This window comes from Boleophthalmus pectinirostris, unplaced genomic scaffold (genome assembly GCF_026225935.1).
Source record: "Boleophthalmus pectinirostris isolate CB_2022bp ecotype Guang Dong unplaced genomic scaffold, ASM2622593v1 HiC_scaffold_19, whole genome shotgun sequence".
NCBI classification, from domain to species: domain Eukaryota; kingdom Metazoa; phylum Chordata; class Actinopteri; order Gobiiformes; family Gobiidae; genus Boleophthalmus; species Boleophthalmus pectinirostris.
The window spans coordinates 37,566,465-37,579,567 of record NW_026571140.1 but is presented as its reverse complement, the minus strand read 5'-3'; the positions used below and the strand labels follow the sequence as shown (position 1 = coordinate 37,579,567).

The following is a 13,103-nucleotide window of genomic DNA, read 5'->3' as shown; positions in this document are numbered from 1 at the left end:
AACGCACGTGACTGACATTTGTACCGAGTAAAATCTTAAAGTTTTTTTTCCTGTAATGCCGTAATATTACTACGTTACAGCAAAAAGCAATGGATTACAGAAATTTGTTATAACATAAATCAGACAGTAGCGTAATATGGACCTTTTAAATGCAGAACATGGTCAGAGCATGGACTCATGGTCATGTAAGGAGCGATGTGCAACCAATAAAACCATTTCTAAACTCAAAAATGTTACATAAATTTAGTATAAATAACTAGCAATCTCACAAGGACATTTTTTCCATTTTCCATATAGTCTCTAATGCTCAAGGCAGATTTACGAAAAAAAAAAACATGTGATTTTTATCCTCAATGGATTCACCCTCTCTTCAGGCCTGTTCTTACGTAATGCGCAGTGTACAGAAGGCTACCTATTGTACCTCTGTGTACCTCATTCAAACAAGAAGCATCACCACTCAGCCCGCACTTCCTGCTTGAAGCCCTGAAAACTTTTGCCAACGTGACGTTAAGACGCAAACCTCAGCAAACTTCAGACTTCCTATGTTAAATAATAGGGCTCTTTGTGTCGCATTTGAATTAACGCACGGAAGAAGGACGTTGCAGCCCACATCTGACCACAGCAGTTGACTCTAAACTGGAGATAGAAGTTTTTCACAACAGTAGGAAGTGCCGTGATGTAGGAAAAACGTCACTTACATTAATCCTTTTCTATGATGAAATATCTGTGGAAATGTCTCTCGTATTTTCCAAATAAATTATTTCCAATAAATAAACGAATGATACATGGATTCTTTGGGTCACACTGGCATTGCAGAATTTTCTTTTCCCCCAATATTTTCCCATCCTAACTAAAAATAATTAGTCAATTTGAAAAACTAGACACAGTTCCAAGAAGGTATTTTGGTGTTGGTGCACAGTAGTGCCCTCTACTGTCTGTGTCAGATTTCAAAACTCCACATTAAAAGTCCTGAATTTTGACTCTTTAATATCATATTTTAAAACACTTTAACCACTCCACAATATTGTCACTTGTCGCGGTTTTAGTTTGAAAATATCTGCTAATCCTTGACCTCCTGCTGCGGACGTGAACAGGGTCAAGTTCAGCTGCCGCTCGCGTGCACCTGGGAGATTGTAGACGCGTTGCCATGGCAGCAGACGACCCGCTGCTCAGCCAATCCGAGGCTTAAGGCTCTGCTCCATTTCTGATGAGGTGTTAGCTTCGCCTTAGTCTGGCCCCTGCCCCGCTTTGAGTCAAGTTAAGTCAAGTCAAGTCGTTTTGGCCAAGTTAGTGTTTCATGGACTGTGGACTGAAGAATTCAACATTTATAAGCAAAAAAGAAATCTCCTCATCTCTTTCTTCTTGCATATATTAGTATCCAGGGGTGATAGTTGCATTTTCTGTAGTTTTTAAAGGAATTGTACTTTTCAGAGTAGTTTTCTGACTCCTTACTTTAACTTCTACTTCAGTAATAAATATTTGACAGTGTAACAGAACTCTTACTTACAGTTTTTGGTTCCTTACTCCACTGTCCCAGAGTCTACAAGTGACAAAATCTTTATGCTGACCAATATGAAATGATTTGAACATTTGTGTTTCTTGCATCGCTCCTTCAGAGATGATTTCTTTTTTCTAATTTTTCTGGTCTCTACTTTGAAAATACCAGATTTAGCACCATTTAAGGTTATGTCCTTTAAATCAGGGGTCCCCAACCTCTGGAGAGAACTAAAACCAGGACTAAACCAGGACTGAAATCAAGTCTAAACTAGGTCTAAAACCAGGACGAAACCAGGACTAAAATCAGGTCTAAGGGCCTGGTTCCATTGCACGCGTATTTCGCTCTACGCGAGCGTAAAAACTGCAGCATTTGGACGTGTAACTTTTAGAATGCATGGAAAGTGAATGAGGGCGGCTCCACTGCACACGCTAGACGCACGTATGGAGCAGTGCGTCATGCACATGTAGATTTCAGAAAATAGGATCTATCCTATTTTTTGACGCTCTACGCAAACGTAGGCACGTATCCCAGTCAAAATACACAGAGAGCATGAATCTTTGGTTGTATTTGTACCATCAGCACAATGTACTCCTGCCCCAGGCAAGTCTGATCGGCTTCCCATTGACAAACACAGAGCCAGAGCTGCACGTATACTGCTGTAGCTGCCGGTGGAGCCGCCTTTGCGTTGACGCATGGCTGCGGTTTCGCAAGGTTACGCACGTAAACGCTGACGCATGCAGTGGAGCCAGGCCCTAAACCAAGACTAAACCAGGATTTAATTCTCTCTCCTCGCCTGTTCCACAGTATGGCATTAAACTTTTCTATCTTCATGGAGACCAAACTAGACCAAGTTACAGGTCAAATCTGTGGAGAGGAGACCCCGCTCACAGTCAGAATGCCTCGTTTTCTAAGTATTTTTAAGCTATAAAACCATCTATAACTGCATAAATGTAAAGTAGAGCTGTTTAATGTCATACTGTGGAACATTCCAGTGTGACATATCCATAGAAACAAGCAGGTGATGGAGCTCCAACCAAAAAGTTACACAGTGTACCTTTAATAGACAGGTATGTGACACCCATGTGACTGCTGTTATTGGATTCCTGAACCAGCACGTGCAGAAATGCGGTACAACAATGTGATTCATCAAATTGTTTCCTCACAACAAAACCACTCAAAGGTCACACGTGAGGCATGACTGAAGTGTACACAATAGCTTATATTATATTTGATTATGAAATAAAAGTACTTTCTAAGGCTATATGTGGCTCATACAGGGGATATAAAACTCTTGAAAATACTGTACATGTAAACAACTTTAGCTGAAAATAGCAACATGATGCAATCAAATTATACCTGTATTATCGTTATATATAGCCATGTCATGTTGTTACTTCCTCAGAAACATACCTGGAATTGTTTTTGTTCATTCACACGTTTGAGTAATCCTGTTTTATTGGTCTGTGTACAACTTTAATTCTCAAAATGTTCTATTCCTCCTTGTGACAGCCATAGTTTTCAAGTTAACAGCTACTTTTTACATTTAGTGGAGGCTGCCAGGTCTGAAATCATCCAAATGGGTTTAAAAACACAGTGGAGAACTTCTTGTATTACCACATGACATCACAAGGTGGAACAGTGTTTTCCATTTGAGAGAACTCAGCCTATAACATATACAACATTATAACAGATCAGAAAATAGCGTAATATAGGCCGTTTAAGGGTGCACGGATTGCCCCTAAAGTGCAGTATGCTTGTGTTCATCAGCCGGTTTTACTCCGTTTCACTTCGTACAAACCGTCTGACCTCGCAGCCTTAGATTCCGTTCGCTCAACGGTAAGTGGGTACTTTTTATCTTTTAACCAATCACTGCTATTTGGTCGTGATGTATGTAATATGCAGCTAACTGGTATATTAAGATTTTCCCAAATCCCATAGGAAGAAGGGCAATAACGTTTTTCCCCTTGATGAAATCCAACAAACATTCTCTTTATTCCGGCTTTAAATCCTTGATCTCGTGAATCGTTGACAACACGGAATATATGACTTCGCTGATTGGTTGGTGCTCGAACTCGCACTTCCGGGGATTTTGCAAACCATCCAGTGTATTCCAATTTCTGACCTAGTCGCTGGAGAGAAATGAAATTGAGCGAAGGCACTAGGTGGTGGTTAGGAGGAGGTGGATCAAAACACGGCACAGTTGCTCATGTACACACACACACACACACACACACACATAAACACGACTTTACTATATGAACTCTGTGTGTGCGCTGATGTTACTCATACGAGGAAAACTGTGAATAAAGTCCGCTCCAAAACACAGGGCAAATTTGCGCTTACCTTCAATAAGGACTGTGGCAGAGACAGAAGTTTTGCAGCCTCTCGTCTCCAGCTGTTCTCAATCCTCTGCACTGTTTTTATATATATAAACTCATGAAGAAGCACGTATCATTAGAGGACGCACATCTGTCTCACTATTTAATAGATATTTTCTGCCGCTGGACTTATTTTCTCCGCTAAAGCTCTGCTGCGCAACATGTAAACAAACAGCGCCGTATGATGACGTCACTGGGCCCTGACTCGGTTCGGTTGTGCAGGTGTGAGTGTGGGACATAGACTGCTAAGGAATTGTGCTGGATTTATGACAGTGAAAGTTTGTGTTCAGTAAAGACACACTATGTAATTTTTCAGGTGGAAGATCCGTCACATGTTGCCTGGAATGTTCCACAGTATGACATTTGAACTTAAACTACACGATTAGAAGTTTTAATGCAGACTAAGACATCAATAGTTTGTAGGAGTAGGAGTATTTCCCATTTCCACTATTATTTCTCCATTCTAACTAAAAATAATTTGTCCATTTCAACAACTAGACACGTCCAGTTTCAAAAAGTTATTTTGGCATTGGTGTGTTGTTGTGTTGTTGTTTACTGTCAGTGGTTTACGAACTTCAAAACTCCACATTAAAAGTCCTTAATTTTGACTCTTTAATGTCATATTTTAAAAGACTTTGACCACTCCACGATATTGTCACTTGTCGCAGATTTTGTTTGAAAATATCTGCTGATCCCTTGACCTCCTGCTGTAGACGTGAACAGGGTCAAGTTTTAGTTTAGAGATTATGGTACTTAAATCGCAGTGAAATTGTGGTTTTGATTTGATTGTTATTCATCTTGGAGCTCTACTCAACTCCTTGGACACTTTCTCTCGAGTCCATTCATTCTTATGCATGCCTATAGAACAAGCAGACCACATACAGCAGCATAGACGGGGGTAACTTTGGCTGATGCGGAGCTACATCTGCTCGCTCACTTATTTGTGTAACCTACATTAGCTTCCTCTGGATCAAACGGCTTCCTGTGCGGGGCGCCCAGTAGGAAGCTTGGACCACACCTCCGTTCAAAGTCTATGGGAGGTCTGCCATAAAACAAGTGGAGGAGATCTCTTTACAATGCCTCTATAACAGGACCAAGAAAAACACGGATTGAAAGTCAGATATGAGGCTCGCAGAGGGACCGCAGTGTTTCATTCATATTTTCAAATGCGAGACAGACTGCTGCACCAGACAGGAGACTAAAACATGCACGCAGAGACTGGATGTGGGTCATGCAGGACAAAAGTCTCTGTGGTTTTGGGGAGCCTCCTGATGTCAATAATCAAATGATATTATGTCATCCAACAGAAAAGTGTAGTCTGAAATCCTAAACCCCATGACTTTCTTCTAAACTGAGCAGTACTTGAGTGACGGGAAGAGGCTGGGTCTGAAGGCGTAAGGAACAGTGTGATCTAAAAGGTATCTACACTTCAAACTCCGCTCCTGCAATCAGAAACACCCAGCTGTAATCAGGGCAGTCATGTGTGATGTCACCAACTACTGGATATTACAGAGGTCACTGAAGACAGCAGGTACTTAGGCTATGTTCAGACTGCAGGGCTTAATGCTCAATTCAGATTTTTTTTTAACAGAAATCTGATTTTTTTTGCGAGGTCGTTCACATTTCCAATTAAATGTGACTTGTATGTGATCTCCACTGTGAACTTTAAATGCCCCAAAAGTTTCCTGCATGTGCATTGGAGGACACAACGACGTCACACATAGCGAGTGTGCTTCACTTCTTCGTAAAATGGACAGGTTACACATCCACATCGTTTGTTTGAGACTTTAGCCTCCTTATATTTGACTCGCAGGCTCTTTATTTTTTGTTGACATTGGAGCCAGGACCGTCTGCAGCCGCACTTGGACATTTCTTTGGTGATCATTTCAAAAACTGCACGGTTCCTGGTTAAGATCCCTCCAATTTATCTTGAATACACCAATCCCCACAAATATTAACAAACTCTTTAACCTCGCCTTCCCTCCGTTGACGAGATGCCGAGCCTGACGTGTAGGTGGGATGAATGCGACCTGGCCGTTCAGACTGAAGTTGCATGTCAAAAGATCAGATATGTATCGGTTTTAGGAGCACATATCCCCATTTGAAAAAATCGGATCTGTATCCAGGTCGCATAGGGGCGAAAAAATCGGTTTTGGGTCACTTCAGGCTGCAGTCTGAACATAGATTTAGAAGTTTTTGATCAGAAAGCTGCAAACGTAGCACTTAAGTTGGAGAGAAAGCTGGATGGAGTGACCCCTTGAGGCAAATCCTTTGAAATTCTGAGCTCTATTCAAGACAGTGTTCCATATTTAAAGATTCACTATGTAAATTTTCTGAGGTCTAGAGTCCCTCACCTGCTTGTTTCGATGGAGATGGAATGTGCCACAGAACTGCATGCAACGTATCTTACATTTACTCAAGTGCAGGAGCTTTTATTGCTAAAATACCTTGAAAAATACGCGTTCGTACTGTGAGTGAACTCGCCTCTCCGCAGATCCGACCTGTAACTTAGCCTGCACAGTGGCGTTACTTGCTTGACTCCATGGAGATAGAAATCAAGTTTAATACAGTGGAACATTCTGGACAAAGCAATATCATCTTCATGGAGAAACAGATCAGAGAAACAGAGCTCACACTCCACCATAAAAGTTACGTAGTGAAGCTTTAAACTAAAAACTAAACTAACCAACAAGATAATTTCCTCTCTATAAACTAGGACACCATCTCCTGTCTGTAAGAACCTCAGAAACTCAGCTTAGTTTAGCCAGCGCACAATCTTCTTCAGTCTGAACTCACAAACCACAGTGTTGAATCTATTGTAAATTAGAACAGGTTTTTCAGCTCGTTGCTTTCAATACCTCAATAAGCTTAAATACACGTGCGCTCTTATCGTCTCGATCTGCGGCACATGCATCAACAAACCCAGCAGATTAAAGGGCCAGTGCCTGATTTTGATTTATTATTGTCAAGATAAATTCTGTTTACTTTATGCATTAACCCACATGACACTATTGTCTGATCTATGTTATAATATTGTTTCCTCATCGCAAACATAATTGTACCTGGAGTTGTGTTTTGTTTCATTCACACAGGTTTAATTAACACACAAACCCTGTAGATTTAAGCCCAAATCTTCTCTCAAACAGAAAACACTCCAACTTCTTCCACCTTGTGATGTCATGTGGTAATACAGGAAGTGCTCCACTGTGTTCCTGGAATTGTCCATTTTTAGCCCAATTCATCAGCCGGTTTCACTTTGTGGAAACCGTCTGACCTCGCAGCATTAGGATTCGTTCGCTCGATGGTAGGTGGGTACTTTTTTAAAATTTAACCAATCGCTGCTGTTTGGTCGTGATCTATGTAATGCTCTAAATCCCGTCGGAAAAAGGGCAATAACGTCTTTCCCCTTGATAAAATTCACCAAACATTCTCTTTGTTCTGGCTTCAAATTCTTGATCTCAGGAATTGTTGCCAACACAAAATCTATGGCTTTGTCTACATCCATCTTACCACCGCTTTATTTACTGTTGTGCTGTTCCATATTGGTACTGATTGGCCAGTGCACGGGGTTCTTGCAAACCGTCTAGTGTATTCTGATTTCTGACCTAGTCGCTGTAGAGAAATGAAATTGAGCAGAAACACTAGGTGCCGCCAGCCTGGCTAACCAATCTCTACTGAACAAAAATAAAATAAAAAATGTAGCTGCTAACTTGAAAACTACCATTTCATGACATCACAAGGTAGAACAGAGCTTTTAAAACTTTGGAGACAGACTAATAAAGGATTATTCAAATACACGTGAATGAAACTAAAACACAACTCGAGATATGTTTTTGAGGACACAACAACATTATAACCTGACTTAAAGCTCACAAGAGTACATTTTGTGTAATATAGGACCTGTACACTGGAAAAAAAAACAATATCTAGCTAAGTTAAAATGACTCAAATTAAGAACATTTTACTTTATTTGAGTCGACATGTAAAATTATCTACCAATGGAATAAGTTTGTTTTTCTTCATTCAAACAACATTTGATTTTGTTTCTTATTTGAAGTGCAATAAGTTGTTTTTTCTTATTTTAAGTGTAGCAAGATGTATTTTCATATTTTAAGTACAAAAAAGTCTTGTTCTACTTGCAGATAATTTTACTCGTCAAGTGAATTTGACTCAAATAATGATAAAACTTTTTTAATTCAATCATCTAAACTTGACTAGATATTGTTTTTGCGGTGTAAAATAGTTATAAAGCTACAAAAAATATATATATAATCTAAAATCTACCCAGATACCAAACAGCAGACATCTATTTTCATCCAATCAGGCTCGTTGTTGCTAAGATTTATCTGAAATTAACTACTTGACACTCTCCCAGACACTTGATTATCTGTCATGTTGCAATATTACAGTTGCGGGAAATTACAAAGTGGGCGGGGCTTAAAGTTCATATTAAAACTTGCTCTTGACTAATAGTTTGAAATCAGGGACAGGCCCTTTAGTTGCCCAAATTAAAAAAGGATTACAGCGACGGGCTCATTAGGTAAGATTACACTGTCTGGACCGAGATAGCTGTATTAAAAGCATCGGTGTATGTTTGGACTTTACCATTAATCTCAGTAAATCCAATTAAACGTCACAGGAGTCTATAGGAGCAACAGGACCCGGGTCAAAACAATGGGCTCGATGTCTGACCCACATGTTAAATCTCTGTGTTGTCAACTGTCAATCAAACTTATGCCCGCCCCTTCTCCATCTTTAATTTTTTAAACGTCTGCCTTTGCACATTAGACAGGCCGCTTCTGTGTTTTGTGTTTTTAAATCTCTTCTTAAAACGCACTTGTTCACTTTGGCTTTTGACACAGTTTGAGATATTGACATTTTATTAGTTGTTTTTATTATATTCTGTTTTTAGTCAGATGTTGTTTTATTGTTTTTATTAGATTCCATTTTTAATCATTTATTGTTTTATTGTTTTTACTAGATTCTGTTTTTAGTCATTTATTGTTTTATTGTTTTTATTAAATAAAGTTTTTATTCATATGTTTTAATCGTTTTTATTAGATTCTGTTTTTATTCATATGTTGTTTTATTGTTTTTATTAGATTATATTTTAGTCATGTGTTGTTTTATTGTTTTTATTTTATTATGTTTTTAGTCATATGTCATTTTATTGTTTTTATTAGATTCAGTTTTTATTAAAATATTGTTTTGTTGTTTTCATTAGATTCTGTTTTTAGTCATATGTTGTTTTTATTCATATGTTCTTTTATTGTTTTTATTAAATTCTGTTTTTAGTCATGTTTTTTATTGTTTTAACTTTTTTTAGTAGATTCTGTTTTTAGTCTTATCTTGTTTTATTGTTTTTATTAGATTCTGTTTTTAGTCAGATGTTGTTTTATTGTTTTTATTGTTTTATTAGATTCTGTTTTTAATCATATGTTTTTATTGTTTAAATTTTTATTAGATTCTGTTTTTAGTCATATGTTGTTTTATTGTTTAAATTTTTATTAGATTCTGTTTTTAGATATATGTTTTTTATTGTTTACATTTTTTTTTGTAGATTCTGTTTTAGTCATATCTTCTTTTATTATTTTTATTACATTCTGTTTTTTGTCATTTATTGTTTTATTGTTTTTATTAGATTACGTTTTTAGTCATATGTTGCTTTATTGTTTTTAGTCGATTATGTTTTTAGTCATGTCTTGTTTTATTGTTTTTATTAGATTCTGTTTTTAGTCATTGTTGTTTTATTGTTTTTATTAGATTCTGTTTTTAGTCATTTATTGTTTTATTGTTTTTATTAGATTCTGTGTTTAGTCATTTATTGTTTTATTGTTTTTATTAGATTCTGTTTTTATTCATACGTTGTTTTATAGTTTTTATTACATTCTGTGTTGGCGCCTTCTCGTTTCCATGGAGATAGATATCTTTAATGTCATACTGTGAAACATTCACCAGAAAAGTTCCAGTTGTTTTTAATAACTTTTCTATCTGGCTGGAATGTTCCACAGCATGGCATTAAACTAATCTATCTTGCACTTACTCAGTTATAACTCTTTGCTTAAAAACAAACAACTCAATATCATACCTGTGGGCTCGTCTTTCCACAAACCTGACCTGTAACTTGGGCTGGAGGTGCCATCTGCTTGTTTCCATGGAGACAGGTGGCTAACCCTCAACCAAAAAGTTACACAGTGCACCTTTAAATATTTTTTTTAAATTGTGTATTAAGCAGATTGATTTCAAGGCGGCTCTGGTAACATCAAAAGTTGCAAATTTCTAGTGTACATCTCCATGGAGACAAGCAACGGACACCACCAGGGTACATTACAAGTCAGATCTATGGAGAGGCAATCCCACTCACGGTAAGACTCCAGTGTTTTTCGAGGAATAAAAACAACTGTGAAAAAAACACTACAAGATAAACATTTAACACAAGCACCTCATCACAAATAGGTCCTCCACTCCACTCCAGTCCAGGCAGAAAAGTTACTCAGTGTACCTTTAAGTGAGTACACCGTGTGAAGTGGACCATGGCCCAAACCCAAGCCCTGTGTCCAGCCAGGCGTATCTGGACTATCAGGTTTCCCAGATACAGCTTTGCCTGTTCAGCTTGGCACAGTGTGGTTGGGTACAGTACATCTTGGCCCCTGCTCAGATCTTAAAGTCACACTAAAAGATTAACATTACTTAATTACTCATAACTGTTGCTTAGACCTCCTAAAACCTGATTTACTGGGAATTATCGAAAGCAGATTATAGCGTTTCTTGAAAGAATTTGGTAAAAAAAAACAAAAAACGTACGTGATTCGAAGGAGGTAAAAGTAGCAGTTGAGTTTTCAAAACACAATGACGTCCACTATAATCCCATTAAGAATGAAAACAACGACGAAGTGAAAACAAGCAGGAATTTGATAAGACGAGTACAACATATTTACTCAGATTATTATCAGGGTGGAAACTTTTAAGTATTTTAAATAATTCATAGTTGCAGTGGAAAGACAACGTGCATCAATTGAGTAAAATGGAGCTTGGATTGATATATTTCTGCACGTGATCGAAAGAATAAGGAAAAAATGTGTCAAAATGGTAAATAAAAATATAACTACAACTTTTTTTTTTAAAAGAGGTCATATATTACTCTATTTTCTGATCTATGTTTTAATGTTTCCTCATCACAAACAGACCTGGAGTTGTGTTTTGTTTCACTCACACATGTTTAACACCGAAATCCTGCATATTTAGGCTGAGCTCTTCTCTCAAACTGAAACACTCTGTTCCACCTTGTGATGTCATGCGGTAATACTGTGTGATTTTAAACTCCATGTACCTTTACTTGAATCATTTGGTTAATTTCAGCCCTGAAATTGTCGATCTTTACTGAACTAAATTTAAAAAAACGTAGCTGTTCACTTGAAAACTACCACTTCATGACATCACAAGGTGGATCAGAGTGTTTTGATCTGTGGAGTTGCAGACAAACTAATAAACCAGGATTACTCAAAAATGTGTGAATGAAACAAAACACGACTCCAGCTCTGTTTTTGATGAGGTAACAACATTCTAACATGACCAAAAGCTCACAAGAGACAGATTTGCATAATATTGGACCTTTAATGATTTTTTACTTTTTGAAATTAATTTATTTTATTTATTTTTTGACTTATATCCAGTTGATACAATCCATAAAAAAAATTTTTTTTAATACTTTCTCACTTTTTTTTTTTTCCCAACCCGGAGTCAATCACAGTTCATTTTTCACATTTCATACACTTTTTCACATTTTCACTTGAGTGTCATCACGTGATACAAAACACTGCCTCTCTTGTGTCACATTTTTACAAATACATGTATTCTAACTAGATATAGCAGATTAGTTTGTCTTTTTTTTTTTCTTTTTTTTTTTCTTCCTATTTCTAATTATCTAGTGTTGATCAGTGCTTTAAATTAACACACAAATTACAAGCAACATAAGCAACAGACTCACAAAACTTAATAATGAAATATAAATAGTCAATATGCATTTAGATACAGATTTTTAGCATTTTAAACAACCAAATTTCATCAGGTTTTTGACATTTTACTACATAATTTAGACCTAAACTCAACAATACAGACTCAACTTGCTTTTTAAATAATCCACTGAGCCAAAATATCATTACCAAACAGACAATAAAAAACATTTTGACAGTCCTAACAAGACCAATTTCAACACAAGAGTCTACATTTCCTTTTTTCTCAAACTTACAACAACTTTTCAACCACTCCAGAAGCAAAACATCACAACTCAGAACCATTTCCAACAATTTTCTGACTTGTAACGCACACACCTGTCCAGCGGGAGGCGCACTTTAAATTGATCTTACCTGTGATGAGCACCGCTTTCCCATTGGCCGGCAGGAGCTGCACCGGCTTGGCTTTCACGTTCCGGTACCCCCACCAGGCGAGCCCGGCCACCGCCAGCACCAGCGCGGCGGGCAAGCAGAACGCCCACAGCCTCTCCACCAGCACCGTCGCACCTAACCACGCCACGAAGGTAGACGCGCCGCTCAACTGGGACGCCAAGATCTTCTTCACGGCGCCCCCTAGGAACACGGTGAGCACGCACAGGTAAATGACGAATGGTAAAGTGTAGTCCTCCATGGTGTGGGGTGTTTTGTTTTGTTTTGGGTTTTTTTTGGAAGGGGGTGTCCCGGTAGTAGCAGGGACTTTGAGGTGTGTTTTGGTGGTAAGGAAGCCGGTGTACACAGCTCCTCTGTCTCTCCCTGTGCAGGCTCAGAGCATATATAGAGGCAGGGAGCAGAGTGGGAGGGACTGAGCAGCCAGCAGCATTTAATCTCCAGCCAAACGGATACAAAGTTTAAGAGGCACAAGTCACACGGTCCGCCCTGGCTGTACTCCTCATAAATAATCATTAGTGGATTACCGTGCGCGGACAACATGTTTCTACACTGCAAAAACCTTATATCTCGGTGAGTTAAAAGTGCTCAAATGAAGAAGGTTTAACAGGAGCCGGTTAATTTCACACATTTCACACAAGGGAAATTATCTACCGGTGGAATAAGACGTGTCTCTACACTGCAAAAAAATTACTCAGATTTAGATGATTTGAGATTTGACCTGAGGTAAAATGATTTAACAATAGAGACTACGCTTTTTGTACTTAAAATATGAAAATACATCTTGAGATAAGAACAACAACAACTCTTTGCATGTAAAGTAAGAAG

General features: G+C 38.0%; 1 protein-coding gene across 1 annotated transcript in view; it reads right to left on the bottom strand.

Annotated features, from left to right (window-relative positions):
• The window catches only part of hsd11b2 (hydroxysteroid (11-beta) dehydrogenase 2), a 74,966-nt gene extending 62,344 nt beyond the window's left edge, over positions 1-12,622 (bottom strand). Inside the window, exon 1 of the mRNA XM_020934502.2 lies at positions 12,243-12,622. Within this exon, the coding sequence (XP_020790161.1) occupies positions 12,243-12,519 (277 nt within the window). The 5' untranslated portion in view covers positions 12,520-12,622. The remainder of the gene's footprint in view (positions 1-12,242) is intronic.
• Positions 12,623-13,103: the final 481 nt, after the last annotated feature.